The 18657-nt window shown below is 41.2% G+C and overlaps 1 protein-coding gene across 1 annotated transcript; it reads left to right on the top strand.

The window, feature by feature from the left end:
• Positions 1-16124: 16124 nt before the first annotated feature.
• Positions 16125-18455, top strand: LOC111593093 (phosphoglucomutase-2-like). Its single transcript, XM_023305694.2, has 4 exons — positions 16125-16383; positions 16442-16543; positions 16624-16900; positions 16965-18455. Exons 1-4 carry the CDS (start codon positions 16223-16225, stop codon positions 18285-18287), a joined length of 1863 nt encoding a protein of 620 aa, XP_023161462.1. The 5' UTR covers positions 16125-16222; the 3' UTR covers positions 18288-18455.
• The last annotated feature ends 202 nt before the right edge of the window (positions 18456-18657 follow it).

The following is an 18657-nucleotide window of genomic DNA, read 5'->3' as shown; positions in this document are numbered from 1 at the left end:
CATGACACACTCACACACACAGATACACAGCCACACACCCACGACTTGCTCTGTTTGGAATGCGACTTCACTTGGCATTTGACGCTTACACGAAAATGACAAAATGTTTCGCTGTGTGCCGTAGGCATGACATGACCAGATGATGTGGCCTGTCTTCAGTCAATGTATTAGCTGTCCCTTTTGCCTGCCTTGTTTGCAAAATCTGCTTTCATATTCTAGCAATTACTTAAATTAATCAAACTCTATTTAACTGCTTTGCCATGAACTGCTTTTAACTGCTTTCAATGAATAAGCCTATTTCCTTTAGATATCTTCCAAATGTGGCCAAGCCCAAAAGTATGCAACAAAAATCATTTTTATAATTGGCATTTATATTAGAGGGTATGTAAACGTCTTGTCATTTTCATTTTTACCTTCATAATTTATTGAACGCAAATGAAAAGTAGCCCAAATTAACGGCATTAATGCTGCTTAAACATTACTTTTATTATATATATATTAAATTAATTAAATGTGTTATGTCGGCCCACAGCAGACATTCGTGTGTAAGTGTGTGTGCATGTGTGCATTTGTGTGTAAATGATTTTAACACATATTGACAGGCAGAGTTATGAGTGTCTCATATTTGCATTGGCATCGCAACTTTTACTTATTTATTTATTATAAATTAATTGAACGACAACACGGCAATGTGATGCCTTTATAATATTTGCGTGTCAAATTATCAGCTTGTAAACAGAAATCCAGCGACAGCAGGCATTCAAATTAATACAAATGATGTGCGCTCTGAATTCACAATTCGCAATCAGCCGGCAAGCCACAGGACACGAATTATAATTTGCATGCATGCGATAATATTGAAGTCAATGTTATTACAAAATATTATCAAAGTTGCAAACGATTTGACATCAGACAATTCTCGCTCCGGGATTAATCAATTATATTTCTGATAACAAATACATTTTTCACTTACATTCACGCTAATGAGCTGTAGTGTGGTGTTTGCTTTGTAAGCTTTTTGTTTTGCTTGAGTTTGGCTAGAAATCATGTTCTTCTAATAACAACAGCTAAGACTGTTGCCTACTGCACAATACCCGTTCATGTTACAAAAATCATTTTGGTAAGTCTTGAGACGGAGTTACATATGATGCAACTGCAGTGATTGTAGCTCAAGCTCTAAAACCTTGGAACATAACATTTTATTTAGTTTATCGGGACGTTAAGTATAAATATATATAATTTTTGGTAAGTCAATAGAGAAGCTTAACTATAACTTTGTCATTAATTTACAAGTTTCTAGCTGTCAAACTGTAGCAGATACAGTTTTTACCAATTTGGTTCATTTCTTTTACTTAATTTTACTCTTCGGGTTTTAATGCTTCTAAAATTTACAATTTACAATTGTTCTTCACTTTATATTTTATACGTAACTAATTATAATATTCACAAAGATGTTAAGCTGCCCCTTGTTAAAGAAGAAATACAACTATATGCAAACAGATACATGAATAAGCTACATAACCTCGACAATGCTCTAGCACTAAGACTACTGGATGACTCAAGCAACATGTCCTAGACCTACCCCACAGAAATAGATAAATATGTAAAGTAGATAAATATATGGATTGAGCCTAAGCCATTCGGTTACGTGATATTATTGTTAACAAATTTGTTTATTGTCTAGTATAAGACAGACTGCAAATAAGAAAAGCAATTAAAAAATATGCCAACTTTCAATCCTATAAAATTTTAAATAAAATACTACGATTAAACTAGATATGGTATTTTCCAATTAGTCATGTCCCTAGAGGGTAGAGACGAAGGTACCAACGGGCATATATTCCGATCTGTTATGTATAATATAGAGTATAGTGGCTTCAGTCACAGGCGAACAGCAAGACTGACCTTGCACGAAACCAATATACTATATTAGCTACATGAACGAGTATAACAACATTGTTAAGTTACTCTCAGGTTAATGAGTTGTAGAGTGTTTATTTTGTAAGCAATTTACTTTAATTGAGTTTCGAAGACAAATGTGCCTTAAAATGTTGCCAGAAAATAAGCAAGCTCACCTTGCTGCCTGCTCAAACCATTTCAAGCAATTGATCAAGAGAAGATGAGAGCATGTTTGTCTTACTGATAAATTGTTCAGTAAAAAAGTAAATAGCTCTGATTATTTAAAAGTGAACTGAATGCATGAATCAAGAATTTTAATAGCAGTGGTCCACTCTATAGAGTGATATGTACCTAACATACGCATTTTATGTTCCACTTGAATTGTGTGATTCAAGTAAACATTTACTATCTAGTAGCAGTCAGGCTAGCTGTGGGTCAAGGCTTGGTAACTGCTCATTGGCATATTTATTCATATGCATTTGAGCGGCTTCCGAGATAGACATCTTAATTATGTTACGCTCGTAAGGCATTAAAAGTCAATGACTTAGCCTAATTAGCTGCAATTGAGTATGGAAAGATATGACTCTTATCGGGCAGGGGCTATCGTTTGTGAGCTAGCAGCTGGCGCGTTATTTGTTGTAGTTCATTGTAATATAATTGGGTCGTCCTCTGATGCATCAGTTGTTGGCTCCTGCCCACCTGTTTGGACTAAAAGCGCGTTTATTTCAATTATGGCCACACCTGGAGCTGCGCACTGGATTTAACTTTTGTTGTAAATTTTGCACTGTGTTTGCCCATTTAGTTGCATGTTTATGATTCTTCTTCTTCTTTTTGTTCTTCGGTGCCATTTGGCAAACGCCGTAAATTTAGCCAGATGAAAGAAGTGCGAGCAGCGGGGCCAAGGAGTTGCGAGAGAACGAAACAAGAAAATGTTGTTTGTTTTAATGGCACCAAGAAAATAAATTCATTAAAAAGTTTTGCCCATGCGAATATTTAATGCAAATATTTTGCATTCCCTCTAGATGTATATATATACTTGCAGTAAGGTATATCAAATATCGATTTAGAGTTTCATTTAGTTTGATTTCTCGTTTTCTTGTTCTGCCATTTTTCTGTGCCTTTATCAACGTCATTAGAAACAAAACTTTACTTTGCATTTATTGCTTCCTTCCCAATTTTGCTCAGTTTTGTTTGAATTTTGCAGGACATGCAACTGTTACTGGTTCTCTTTGGGTCCTTTGTGCTGCTGCCGCCAGGCAGACACATTCACAGAAACTTGCCACCAATTGCCACAAAAGCTGCAGCAACAGCAACAGCAACAGCAACAGCAACGAATCCAAAAACTTGCAGCCAAGCAGCACAAGTTGTAGAGGTAGCTGTGTAGCTATAGCAACATCTTCGTCTTAGACTATTTCCACTTTTGCTCCTTCCTCTGCTGCTACTGCTAGTTCTGCTTCTTAGATGGCAAACTTACAAATTTAGATTACAAGCACAATTGGCACACATGTTTGCACAAATGCTGGCAAGATTGTTTAATTTCGTTTAATTAAATTGCAAATATTTTATACTAGTAGTTGCAGCACTTTACTGGCGGCCCTTAAATTCTCAATGCACCAGCTGGACCAAAACCAGCTGCTCTGATAATCTTTTTGCATGTATGAGATTTTTGCTGCTGCTGCTGCTGCTGCTGCTGCTTTGAATGGGCTTCCCAAAATGTGGAATTAATTAATTAATTTTAGCATAGTTGGGAGCTCCGCATAATGCAGATAGAGAATGCATTTTGATACATTTTGAACAGCAGTTGTGGATTATTTACTTATCTTTTCTGAGGAGGATAGATTTCATTTAACTAACAATATCGATGGATTGATTTCTGTAAAGCTAGAGATTGCTTGGCATTAACCAGCGACTACTAAATTGCAGAAGTCAAATGCCATTAGAGTAATTACATCGACGTGCAATTTAGCCTTTGCTGCGGTCGAATACGTGGCGCGCTTTGCATTTCATTTCATACAAATGCAAATTTAATTTTCAATAGATTGAAGTCGACGGCATCCGGCTGACCACTTCAAAGGCACTTGACAGGATGCACGCTTGCTGAGCAGAGTATAACCTTGAAACTATATCGAAAGCCGAAATAAATCCACACGCCCCCGCACCGCCCCAAATAACAAACCCCGGCGAAAAGTGCCTGCCAGCGTAGCAATAACATTGCCAACAAAAACATACAACGGCCAACAGCGTCAAGTTCAAAGCGTCCCGCTTTTTAAGTGCCTGTCATTGTTGTTGTTGTTGTTGTTTTTATTGCCACTGTTGCTGCTGCTGCCATGACTCTTTCTCCTCCTTCTGCTGCTGTTTACTCAGGTTTCCGCAGGTGCCTGCCAGCACCCACACTGCCGAAAGAAAAACACTTTTAGCACGCATCGAAGGGGAAAACCAATAGAGCAATGCTTGAACGAACGCGACCTGCCGAGCTCGAACTCGAAATCCAAACCGACTCGACAAGCATTAGGACAAAACAATGCCACAAGTGAACGTGGGCGTTGGGTGGTGCCTACAGGACATCAGCTGCCTTGTTGTTGCTGCGAAGCTGCCAGCAAACAGCTAGTTAAATAACTAGCGGTAAATATAAGTGCTTTTATTCGCTTCAAATATCTCCGGTAGAAAAAAAGCAACAAAAAAAACAAATAAAAATCCCAAAGCACTTGCGTAACGATAATATTTCCTATTTCCCAACTTTATGCATATATTTTCTATCTCTGGCTTTATTAAAGGCTCGTAAATATTTGTCAAGGGAAAAATCCATTTTAAATGTTTTCATAAGTTCAAGTTTTTTGGCTTTGGCTTACAGTTCGAACTCGATTATAGCTGATCTATTATATGCCTGCTCCTTAAAATATGCAGTAGTTTTTGCTGTTGACATTAGTCCAATTTCAATATCAGCCTCAAAGTCGACTGCTAAAGGGAGCCATCGATGAAAGTTCGCATTTATCAGTGTTCAAAGGACGCGTCACAAATGAAATTTTGTTTATCTGTTAATGGCAAACTGTCTGATAATAATGGAATCACGTTGCATATGCATATTAAACAGAGCGGTTTTATTTCCTGGCTCACTGTGACATCACATTTGATTGTCTCTCACTCTCTGCAGGGGCATAAAATAACCATTGGCATCCGCTCGCGCTGGCAGCACCACCAGCAGCAGCAGCAGCAGCAGCAGCAGCAGCAGCAGCATCACATATTCTATTCGGGAATGCATATGCATGAGATGGCATTATTTCGATGCTGCGAACAATGGCGCAAAGATTCAAATCTCTGTGTGTTGTCCTCCCCACAGGACGAAACAATGCGTCATCCTGGCATTGTGTTCTCGGTGGCGCATGACAGCAGCGAGCGCAGCGGGTGGTCGACCAAATGGAGACGAATAGAGTTGGACTGGGTGGTTGGGTGGTTGAATGGCTAGCTGTCTGACTGTCTGGCTGACGGCTGCATTTGCCTAAGCGCCAAAATATTAATGATGCTGCGTTGCCTGGCATATCATCATGGTGCTAGTGTTGATTTTAATGAGACGGCTACGGCACAGAACGAACACGAAATGCGGAAAGTACGTCAACAAATTTTCTTCAACCGCTTCTTAAAATTAGGGGTGTTTATTATTTTTGATTGCTGGCACGCGCCTGAAAAGGACTCCCAGCGTATCCCTGCTCCCATTGTTGTCCAACAAATTGATAGCGCGTGTGCAAATTCTTTTTTTGCCTCTCCATTTCCGTGCATTTTTTGTGCGTCTCCCCTTTCGAGCAAGTGCTTTGTTTATTGCTTAATGACTCATTTCTGGAACGGCCCCGTGACAATTGGTCCTTTTGTCCCAGCCCTTGAGCCTCTCGAGCCGCCGCCGCCGCTGCCCTTCCTCCAAAGCCCAGCCAGACGACGGCAGCTAAAAAGTTGGTGTGAAAAGCCAAACAAACACGCAGCAATTTTCGGCCCATGAAATATGAATGGGAATGGGAATGGGAATGGGACTGGGTCTGGCTATGGCTTCGAATGTGAATGTGAGCCCTTGTCCGGGATCCTGGGTCCACGGTCCTTGGTCTGGGGTCTTAGCTGTCTGCACATTCTTCATTGTCTGGCCCATGCTCAACAGTCGCATCGGTACTGCGTAATAACACGTTTCACTTCTTCTTCATTCTTGTTGCAGCTAAATGCTGCCTTTGAGGGCCTTTCAGCCTCGCAATTAGCACAAATCACGAGCTCCCCAGTGTCGCCAATTAAACGCTTGACTTACAATCTAAAGTCAAATGCGACGATTGAATTATTTGCGGATTACAACTTGAGCAAACAAACTCATTTCTCAGAAGCCAATAAATTCTTATTAAGATGCTATGATTAATTAGCACACTTAGGAATGGGCATATTTGAAAGATATACTTTTATAATGATCAAAATTATATCAAATATTAAAGTTATTTATTATTATTTAATATTATTATATTATTATTTAAAATATTAAATATTATATTAATTATTATTATATCAAATATTAAAAATTTATTGTTGATTTGCTTTTGGATTAAAACGAAAGTGACGTTTATTTTCATAAGATATCTTATATAATGCAAAAGTCAGGTATATAACTAAAGCTACGTAAATGTCGAAGCAATCTTTAGGTTTTATATACTATCATTTAATAGACACTATCAGGTTACCACATTATAAGAAGCTAAATTAAAAATACTTAATTGGATGCTGCGCGCCTCCAGCAAACTATCTCTAAGCAGCAAGGCATTGGGGCTCCATTGCGCACTTTCACAGCAACAAGATGAGCGGAAAGATGGACTGAAGCTGCGTGGTTTAAGGGCATCTTGGTGATATATAGAAATCTAGTGATACCCACAAAGCTCACTTGGGCAACAGATACACGGCTAAAGAGGCAGCTCACATCAAATCTGAACTGCAGAAGAATCTGATGAACTTGAAATATTTTAGAATATATAAGAATAAGCAATAAATAAGTCTTGATTTAAGATGAAAATGAGAGCTCACTAGTTAGGTCTTAGAGCTAAATGGTGAGTCTAAGCTTTCATCTCTTGAGCTGCATTTTCATTTCCGCCTCAGCGTCGCAGCATTTCCTTTCATTTTTCACACGCTCTCCCCCAGTCCGAAAGCTCGTACCCACAACGAAAATCCCAGACCCCGGACTCGCTTCGACGCGGCTTGCCATATACTTATTTCCCATTTATATTATTTTGTAATGTATATTACATTTCGCAAACCCTTTCGGTCCCTACTCCGGCTGCTTTGACACTTTTGGTAAGCCTTTAAGGAATTGATTTTCCCACAAATTTCTCAAGGCAACAAGACGCGACTTTAATATTAAAGTCGATGACAATATTTCGTATCATGCATCATCAAGGACGAGCCACAGTTTGCTTGGCCATGCGTAATATTGTCTGATTGTTAATTTTTTGGTACATGGCTGGCAGTAGTGAGTGGAAGTGGGCCCATTGTCATAAAGCCAGGCCCAGTCTGGCAATAGTAAAAGTACATAGCTTCATTGTGAGTTTGTATGTGTGCTTGCGGAGGCGGAGGGCATGGCAGTTGCTGCTTGCTGGTTGCTTGGACACCAGGCAATCCCAGAAATTGCTATTTGCATTATTTTCACGACAATGCGGCCAATTCATATCAAATGGAACGGTTCGGGCTGGCATAGAATTGACTGCGACGACGCCGCCCAGGAATCGGAAGAGAGTGGCAAAAGTGACGGCGTCTGGGGAGCGATGAAAATTGATTTTAATGCCCAAAAATTATGTTATTTGCGCATGTTATGGACAAGCAAACCAAAACTGAGAGACAAACAAATGCCCGCAACAATAAGCAATGGCTACACACTTAGGAAGAATATTCAGAGCAGGCGGGGTAAATGTCGAGGAGCGAAGTCAATTTACATAATACACCCACACATGCTCACGCATACCCCTTAAATGGGGAGCATTGTATAACATCAAGCATGCTTCACTCATTGCTTAAGCAACTCGCAGTTCTTATGCTGCTCAAAAGTATGCTAGATCTTTTAACTTCAGGCATTTATGTTTTGTTTTTAGATTGAATATTTATGGCTGGGAGTAGTTCTGCAGAGAAGCCTCATCTTCAGAAGATATGTCATGTCAGGTCAGGTCATGTATCTATCCCTGGACAAGGTAAGCATCCTAGCTGCTGGCCTCTTTTATGTCATTCAGGTGTATGGAATTGCAGCTAAGACGCATCTGAACAGACTGTGTGCTCTACAGCGCATAATGTTGAGGAAGATTACTACCAAGTGGTACATGAGAAGCAGGGTTATTGAGACAATATCCAGAAGGTGGAAAAAAATATCTCGAGAGATTATTCTATTACCCAAATTGCCTGCGTCTGAGCCTTTACCTAGGCAGGGGCTAGCAGATCTTTGAGCTGCTAAGTACTAAGAGAGATCATTCTATCACCCAAACAGCCTAGCTAGGCATCTAAGTTTTGCACAAGAGAACTGCCTGCGCCTGAGCCTTTACCTAGTGCTGGAGCTAGCAGATCTTTGGGCTGCAGTACTTAGACGCCTAAGGCCAGTCTGTCAAGGTATTTCTTGGTCAACTCTTGGATTCGGTCTAAAATATTTAGCCTCTTGAGATTTTTCTCAAGTGCACCTGGGCTCTCCAGAGTCTTGGAGCTAAGAGAGCCGGAGCTATTAGCATTTCTTGAACGGGCAGCAGCTGATGGAAAGGTCGCAAAAAATCGCTCTATTCAAAGACAGCTGTAATTTGTCTTAGTAAACACATTTTATCTACAGATACTTGTAATTTGAAACTTTTTATCTGCAGTGAGTTGATGCAATTAAACTAAATGCATAAAATCAGCAAGCAACCAGTCGATAGTCAACCCAAACATACCACGCAAATGAGTTGAAAAAGCCTTCAACTTTATAAGAAGATTCAGCTTACTTCAATATTTGCTCTGCTAGACCCGACTTTGCTTGGCGTAGTCAGTCAGCCCTTTGGCAGCTGCTAGCTGGGGGTATAGCTAAAACAGGACAAACTTTGGCCGCATCATAAAATGCTACGCAATCTGCTCTGGCAGCTTGTTCAGGTTGTCGCAAAGTCGCTTTCGATTCCGGTTGCCGACTCGTGCGGAACTTTTGCAATTTTTTGTTCATTCCATAAGAAAAAAGCAAAGTCAAATTGCATTGGACTTCGTTTAATTTGTATGATTTATTTGCGTGGCGCCTTGACTTGGTTTATCTGGCCGAATGACAATGACTTTGATTTCTTGGCGCTAGGCGTTGCCATGATTCCGGGCCATAAATCAAAATAAAACTTTGTCACTTGAGCGTTGCGCGTTGCGCGTTTGACTCCTGGCTAATCGATTTTAAGTTTATGATGTCGAAGGAATAACAATAAAAATTGACACCGCGTCGCCGGCATTGATCATAAAATTTTATTAGGAGAATTTCGCGGCATACGTAAACTGATTCGCGGCTCTGGCGAATGCCGAAATGCGAAATGCGAAATCAATGTCGCAGCTGCCGCAGCACGAGCAGCCACGCCGCTGCTCCCACCCACTGTTTCCCATGTGCCCGGCTGCTCCATTTATTCTATTTGCTTGCATTTGCTGTTCCTGGTTGTTGCTGTTGTCGGTTGAGGCCGCACATGATTTGCCTTTCAGGCGAGGCGCCACCGCATGAACTCAAACTCAAACTCAAACTCAAACTCGAGCATGGCCTCTACACTTTGCTCGCGGCAGAGTGCTCCAAAAATGTCAAAGTGCCGTCTCTGACACCGCTGGGCCGCTGTGGCTTGTGCCACACTGCTTCTGTGTGGATGTGTATGTGGGTGTGGATGCAGGCGTGGTTGTGGCAAGGGCACTGTTTAACATGCTCGCTTGCCACAGCGGCCCGGCTCCATGCTGTCTATGTATGCACCATGGTCCGTATGCCATGTGTGTGTGTGTGTTGTGTCTGTGTCTGTGTCACCCGCGAGAAATGCGGCGCATTTCTATTTTTTTATTTTGACCCACTTCGGTTTGCTTTGCCGTGCGGTGCTCTGCGCTGTGCTCACACTTGCCTGTCACTCGAGCGAGCGTTTAAATTGGGCGACGCCTTGTGAAATATACATTTTCATAAACATAATGCAAGCCGAATTGAATTAACCATGTCAAATATGGAACAAGCGTCAGCGCAATTTTTGACAAAAACCAAATTAAGTTGTTAAAACTGGCAAGTGGCAGGCGAATTTTTGTTTTCATATTTTTGGGTCTTGCTCGGGCAGGATACGGCTCCATATTCCACTCATGACTGTGGCATTAGCTGCTATAGACACACTGGCTGAAAGCCTCCACCCTCCTCCCCAAATGACATTATTATGAATGCATTCAGAACGAGGCTGTCTAGCAGAGAGGCTCACGGCACAGAGTCCGACTAGACCAGTTCCGTGTGTGCCTCCTATATGTGGTGTGTGTGTGTGCCGGCATTGTCAACATGCTAGCAGGTTCGCAGCACGACAACGACTCAACTGGCGAAGCTACTTGGCCAAATTTGCATAATAGAAATTAAAATGGATTTTAATTTTTCCTTTTTTTTTCATTTTTTTCCATTTTTTTTTAAATATATATATATGCTTCTGCTGCTACTCAGTGGGGAGCGCTGCCGCTTTGTTTACCTTGAAAACTTGACGCAAAGTTAAAAATAAAGTTGAAGCCAGTTGGCGTGCTTTAAGCCAGTCACCTGCTTATGACGGGCTTCATAACTGCTGTGGCAGGAAATATGCCAAGTGAAGGTGCTTAAGGAAGCCAATGAATGGAAGTGGGCTGCCAAGTCATGGCCTATGTGAAGTTACTAAAGATATATGCAGCTGTATAACTAGCTAGTAATATTTGATTTGAGTTACTTACAGCTAATATTTAATGCGATTTCTCTTGCTGCCAGTTTAAGTCATCAAAAGAATTGGAAATTTAATTCTATTTTATTGAGTATGGACGAATGATAAAAGTTTGATAAATAAATATATATTTTTATTAATAAATGCTGCAGCTAATGGAGCAAAGCTTTGTCTCACGTGGCGTATTAGTAATCTTACTCACACATGTGCCACAAAAAGACACTTGCATAAAACTTGTAAATCAGCTTAGAAAATGTCGCATTGAGAACATGCTGCAATTCAATGCGGACAATTGCCAAATGCTTGGGCAAAGTTTGTTTACAGCTGAGACGCCTTTTTTGCATCACAAGGAAATAAAATGGCATTAAGGCAGCATTCAATGATTTAAATGTAAAGAAAGTGTGCACAACACTGAGCGAAGGGGCGAAAGGGAGAGCGACACACATACATAAAGTTTGCTTAAATACTCGACTCGGATGGGCTCGGCTCGGCTCGCATGTGGTGCAAGTTAGCTGCAAAATCAGCTTGGCATAAAATTGCAAGCCAATGTCGGTCAGTGCCTGCAATGTCTAAAAAGGATACTTAGGGAGTAAGCACACACACAGACACACACGCACTCACTGAATATGTATTTGCTTAAACTTTAACATCATGTTGTCCTTTAGCATTTGCAATATTTGCTGCAGTTTTTGGCCTTGTAACATTTTGTTGCAAATATTTTTGTTGGATGCCAGCCAAAGAGCGAGCCGGAAAAAAAGAACCCAAAAAATAAATAAGCTTCCCAAATTGTTTTGTCATACGTGCGGTTGGTCAGGCCAAGAGGACAGCAGCTGGTTAGGAGAGGGCGAGAGAGCTCTATAGAATGCCATGCTTGCCAGCTATTCTTCGATGTGCTGCTCTCCATGTGTGAATGTGTGTGTGTGTGTGCTTGTCAGCAAGTTGTTCCATTTTTCTGGAGCAGCTTATAGTTGCTGCGTGAAATGGCTGGACATGTTTTGTGCTTCCGTGTGGACTTAACCCATTCTCAAGTGATCTTCTGCCCTGCCCCCACCACATATATATATATATATATATAGCTTTCGAGTGGACATCAGCTTAGTCATTTGCTTTGTTGGCCTTTATTGAATTGCCTCTGCCCTTTAAGTTGCTCTCTCGGGCAGCCTGCGAAGTACATTATTGCGCCTGGTTGAAGCTGGCTCTTTCGAGACTCTTTAAACTCAAAATGCTGTCGACTTTTGAGTGGCTGGCAAATGTAGTTGCTAAGCATAACCTTGAACTACAACAACTCTTAGGCTACGTTGCCTTGTTGCAGCGGATTTTGACTTTTTTTTTGGGGCATCCTACGGCGACGGCGACGTCGGCGGCTTTTGCTCGCTTTTCACAGGCAATTTCGGATCCGTAAATTAGTTTTATGTTTCTCGATTTTGCTTTTATTAAATTACCTTTTTCATGATTACTTGCAAACTTCATTTGGAAAAATGCCTTCGAACGGAAATGGCCAACGCCGCCGTCGTCGGCGCTATAGTCCTTCGTCTGCTGCGCTATAATTTGCGCCATTTTGTAATTTCGCAGCGCTACTCGAAAGCGTCTCGCTTACACAGCTTCAATGCGCCCATTTGCGCTTCCGCTCCAAGGGTCGAAGGCCTAATAAAGAGTCCTTGCCTCAGATACTGCTACAATATATACATGCATATGTATGTGTATATGTATGTGTATACATAGATACATGCTCGCCAGCTCTCTGTCTGCCGTAAACAGTCTACAGGTTAATTATCTTTGGCGTAATTTAGTGGCGGCCGCAGCCGAAAAAGGCTTTTCATTTTAATTTATTTGACCAGTAAAAGGATTAGATTAGATGCCCCTGATAAATGGCCGTCAGCGTGCCAGTTAACTAGAAAACCGCGCCCTCAGCCTGCCCGCCAGCGCTAATTGTGTTAGGCCCCGCAAAATTGTAGCAACTTTCGTGGAAGTTTAATCATTCAGTTTAGCTTTGAGTAGTTAAGTTATAATATTTGTACTGATTACAGTAGACTCCACTGAATGAACACTGAGGCCTAGCTGCATTGGTACTAATTTAAGGGCTATTTAACGCAGAGAAACTTATAAATTCAATAAGTTATTCATTTCTCTTTCAACTGACATTCAAGCCAAGGGCTGCCTGCGTCTCACTTGGGTCTGGAATAGCAACAAATATCATTAGAAAAATTGAAAATTGCTAAAAAGATGCATAAGTAAAATGTGAATTGCGGATGTGTGGATATCCACTTGCTTACGGGCGATAAATCAAGATTGCAGCGGTGTGAGGTGTGCGGAGCGAAGGACGGACCAATCCCAAATGCGAGCGAGCGAGCGAATTGCGAATGTGAAATCCGACTGCTGACAAGTGTCACTGCGAGATGTTATGACAAAGTGTCAAAAGAATGTTTGACATGCGACTGTCTGTCCGTCTGTCTGCCTGCCTGTCTGTCTGTCTGTCTGTCTGTCTGCCTGTCTGTCTGCCTGTCTGTCAGTGCGTCTGTCGGGACTGTCAGACCCAAGCCGCCTCCCAGCCCCTTTGGTGCCGCCTCGCATATTTCACATGTACGCACTCTGGGGGATGCTGCTTTTTGTTCGGCTTTTATATTGCCGCTTTTTGTGATTTAGTATTGCTTGGCGAATTTTTTCTTCTTTTTCACTTACAAATACAGGCTCTATATATATCTATATATATGTACATATACAATATATTGTATATTGGCAGTGGTAATGGCAATGGAGTGCGAGCTCCAGAGCTTCACACGTTTTTGTTTACCTTGCCATAGGTGCTGAGAGTGGCAACCGCCAAGGGAGCGTATTTAACATTGAGTTCTCCATATAGATTGTTTAGCCTTTTGTCAACCACCCGTGGCGACGTGCGTAATTCCCCTTTGTCAACAGCTCTTACTTGTGCTTAAACTGGCAAATGCAGATCAAGGGCTTCAATTTAATTATAATTTGAAAGAGTGTCTCTCAAAAATAAACTATACATTAGTTATTTGAAGCCTTTACAAACAGCAGATAACTGGTTTATTGCCAGACCCCCAGGCAGCGCTGGCCAAGAGAAGAGTTGTCAATGAATCGGCATTATTAAAAGGAATATCATGTCAAAAGATGCAGATAAGAGTAGCGAGGGAAAGAGGAAAATAAAAACGAAGCAAAAAGTCGGTCATAAAAAAACACAAGCAAAATCGAAGAGGCATATAAAAATAATATTGCAGCTCGTTGCGATTGCTGCAAGAGCGGCAAGCACAGCCTCCAAGACGGAGCACTTGCTCCGCGCGCTTTGATTCCCAGTCCACTTAGCCACATCGAGGCGGCCTCTGCGTAGCTCTAATTGTTGGTTTGGTTCCCAGTTGCCAGTGCATGCATAATTTCCAGTGAGAAACGAGGCATGCAACGAATGGGAGTTGTCTGCAAGTCAGATTGTCAAATTGCCAAGTCAAAGGCGTATGTGTAACTTGTAGTTTGCATATCGCGTCGATTATATTAATAAACGATGCATTTAAATGCATGTCAAAGGTCGCTTCAATAGCTGCGCTCAGTCTGCCCGACTGGGTTACAGTCACGTCTTTTATTGTGAGAACAGATCTAAGCAATGCTGTAGTCTGGCATTCAGCTCCCAACACGCTACCAACTTACCCAAAGGCTTGTTGAGAACTAAAGTCGCTAAATTGTTGCCAATAACCCCGTCTTGAGAAGTCCCTATTTTAACAGCAGCTGCAATAATAACAGTAACAGTGTGTGAGAGTTGTGGCTCTTGAGTTAACAGCAAGAGAGAGTGGGAGAGCTAAAGAGAGAGATGTGGATGTCAAGTTAACAGCGCTATTGGGGATATTTTAACATTCTCGTCTTTCACACACTTTAACAGTTACTTGTTGACTGCGGCATAACAGAAGGCAGGAAAATAATTATCATACGCAAATGCAATTACTTCAGAGTATAACTAAAAATATGCTCTAAATGTAATTCAAAGCGACAATTTAACATGCGTCATATAAGACATATATTATATATGCCGTGATGCGTGATGCGATCTATCCTTTCACTGTTTGTATTTTGATTATTAGCCAAATAATAGATACAAACGGGTCAAAAGTCTTCCAATAAGATGAGCAATCAAAGATAAACCAATTCAGGACTTAACTGCCTTGCCTAAGGCAGCTGCGAGTGGCCCTTGTTACTACCAAAAAACAAAGCCAAAAGCTCACGAAATGGTATAAATTAAATAAAAACATTTAGACATATTGAAATCGATGCATATGAGAATTGCTTTTGTCTGTTTTCTTCTTGGAAAATTTCGGCCTCGGGAGCTGTTTACAAAACGAGAAGATCGCAACGTAAAGTAACAAAAGCAAACAGCAAAACAACGTAACGAAAATATGCAAATGAAATATTTGCAAAGCAAAATTTATGCTAACCGCTGGGCTGGATGACTTTAAACTGGATGAATGGCTGAGTGGATGAGTGGCGGTCGGGCGGAATAGCCGAGTGTATGGTTAGGTTAGTTTAGCCCGAATATGTTTGTCCCCCGCCTGCCCTGGCTTGGTCTGAAAAGTTGACATTAGTGGCTGACCAAAGTTTGACGGTTGTTGGGCAGTTGTGTGCTTTCTTATTTCGATTTGGGACCCTTCATAAGAAAGTGGCCTGTTTACATTATACTTAAATTAGATTAACTAATTCAATCTGTGGCCAAGTTCTTTGCTGACCAGCGCTAACTTTGCTGACCAAACTTTTCAACTTCCACAGTGCGAATCTGGATTACAACTGTCGTACAGTCGTCCAGTCCACTATCTCTTTAATTTTCTTTTTGTATCCTCGTTTATTCATTTCTACTTCTTTCCTTTTTCGCTCGGCAATTAACATGTCTCTAATTATGAGTCACAATTAGTGCGGTTTTATGCTTGTTCATTATGAGGAAATATAATTTTTTGTGCGTTGTTTTTGCGTGGCCATTTGAATAATTAACTATTTGGAAAATATGTTTGCCAAATACAAACATATTTAATTAGTCGAGTAGAGTTATCGTCGAGGACATGTGTGTAGAAGCATGTCCTCGGGCAGTTTGTCCTTGTCTTTATGGAACAATGCCGACTGTAGCAAAAGGAATGAGCGCAGAGCTCGCTAATTGTGCAGGAAATCAAGTGAGTTGAACTCGGCAGATGTAATAGAAGTCGAATGTATTACATTTTTCTGATGATTTAATGTTTTCGTTTATAAATTTTATTTTTCAATTTTTATGCTGGCCACATACTACACATGGAATTTATTTTCAAATCCAAATCAAGTGTGCTTCCAATCACAATCGGAAATATGGTCTTGCTTTAGTTTTTATTTATTGTCAAACTGTTTTGTACGATAATAAAATTTTCTTTTCTCTATTTAATTTCTAAATTCTTCGCCTGTACACAATGTGTCAATCAATGGGCCAAGCCATTTGCGAGCTGAAGCATACTCCGTTATCGGGAGATAAGGAGCTCGACAGCCAAATTAAGAAGTGGGTTAAATGGGATCGCAACCAAGAAACATTGTGTCAGATAATGGAGGCAGTCCGCAACGAGGATTGGGACACGTAAGCGCCACATTTACTGGGCCATTCGCTTCAGTTTAAATAACGTCCTCACACACAGGCTACGGTGCCGTCTCTGCAGACGTATAGATTTCGGAACTGCTGGCTTAAGAGCCGTAATGCGGGCGGGCTTCGATTCAATGAACGAATTAGTTATCGTGCAGTAAGCATCGCTCTTGTCGATAGGACAGTATGAAAAGCTAACGATATTATATATATATATATATGGTTCTCCCTCAATAGGACTAGTCAAGGACTTTGCGCTTACTTAAAAGAACAATATCCAGAAGAAGCTGATTGGGCCGATCGTGGCATCGTAGTTGGGTTTGATGGTCGTTACAATAGTCAACGATTTGCCGAACTAACAACCATCGTCTTCTTGAGCCAGAACTTTCGGGTTTATCAGTTCAAGCGTATGGTTGCCACTCCCTTCGTTCCTTACACCGTGGTAAGGATGAATAGTTTAGCCGGTGTGATGATAACTGCGTCTCACAATCCCAAGCAGGAGAACGGCTATAAGGTAGGTTCATATTATTCGGTTATATCTTTTAATTATGTCATGTTGTCGCGATTCGTGTTCGCAGGTTTATTGGACTAATGGGGCCCAAATTATACCCCCACACGACGAAGGCATTAAACAAGCCATTCTGGACAATTTGCAGCCAAATCCAGATTCGTGGGATGAGACACTGCTGTGCGGCAATGACATGTTATCAGATCCATATAACAATGTTTTGCCCCCCTATTACGATGCTCTTAAAAAGGAGATATCGTGCCCACTCATGGAGTCGAATGGCAGGTGCCCATTAAGCTTTACCTATACTCCTATTCATGGCGTTGGCTATCCATTTGTTAAATTGGCTTTCAGTAAGATTAACCTAAAACCCGTTATACCCGTTGTGAAGCAGATTGTGCCCGACCCGGAATTTCCCACGGCGCCTTCGCCCAATCCAGAAGACTGCAAGGTTTTGGAATTGGCTCTAGAACGAGCAGCCGAAAAGAAGGCGCAAGTCGTCTTAGCTAACGATCCAGATGCAGATCGATTGGTTGTCGCCGAGCTCGATGATAGTAAGAAGTATAGGATATTCACCGGCAACGAAATGGGCGCCCTTCTGGGCTGGTGGACATTAGAGAACTATAAAATGACCGAGGATAATCCAGACGTACCCAACTGTGTAATGGTATCCAGCACTGTTAGCTCGAAGATTTTGAAAGCAATGGCAGAAGCAGAGGGATTCACACACCACGAAACCCTGACAGGATTTAAGTGGATAGCCAACAAAGCACTCGATGAACAGAATGCTGGGAAAAAGGTTCTCTTCGGATTCGAGGAAGCCATTGGCTATATGATCTCCACAAGCGTGTTGGATAAGGACGGTATCCGTGCTGCAGCGCACGTGGCCACGATGGCCTGCTATTTGCGCTGCAAAAAGTGCATGACAATGCAAGAGAAATTACGAGACCTATATGAGACGTATGGCTTCCATGCTAGTGTTGCCTCCTCTATAAAGTGCGCAGATAGCGGTCTTACCAACAAGATCTTTGAGCGCCTGCGCACCTTCGACGAAGGTCAACAGAATACATATCCCACGTCCATCTTGGAAGGGGAATACGAGGTGGAGAATGTGCGGGACCTCACTACTGGCTATGACAGTAGTACCGGAGATAAGAAACCAACGCTGCCAGTCAGTGAATCTTCTCAGATGATAACGTTTACATTCAAAAATGGAGTGGAACTCACATTGCGTACAAGCGGAACTGAGCCCAAGATTAAATACTATGCCAATGTAAGTGGCAAGCCGGAGAACAAGCGTTGGGATGAGCTGTCATCAACGCTTAACAAAATGATGGAAGGCATTCTAAACGAGTTCATCGAGCTCGAAAAGAATGGGCTGAAGTTGTGCTAGGAAGAATAAAATTGAAATGAAAACGGTTTTTGTAAATGTTCATAGGCCCCAAAATTTTTAGTTTTCTTCAAAATTACCAGACTTGAATTAAAAATTCGACATGACTACGAGCCAAACCTGATACGAATATGAAAACAGATATTTGATAATTAGATAGGTAAAAAAAAATTAAATAAAAATTTCAGAATAACCAAGGGCTTCTTGGTACGGTAAAATATATAAAATAATAATAAATCCCGTCTTTTGTTATAAACTAATTAGCGGCTGAAGGTAAAGAAATGTCAGCGCCAGTTCAGGCGGGTTGCAGTTAAAACAATCCAAATGAATGTTAATCTTAACATTTATGTTAATGTATATAACATACTGTTAT

The sequence above is a fragment of the Drosophila hydei genome, unplaced genomic scaffold, assembly GCF_003285905.1.
Source record: "Drosophila hydei strain 15085-1641.00,03,60 unplaced genomic scaffold, DhydRS2 tig00000060-arrow-pilon, whole genome shotgun sequence".
Classification (NCBI taxonomy): domain Eukaryota; kingdom Metazoa; phylum Arthropoda; class Insecta; order Diptera; family Drosophilidae; genus Drosophila; species Drosophila hydei.
The sequence above is the reverse complement of the archived record's forward strand: the minus strand, read 5'-3'. Positions and strand labels throughout refer to the sequence as shown.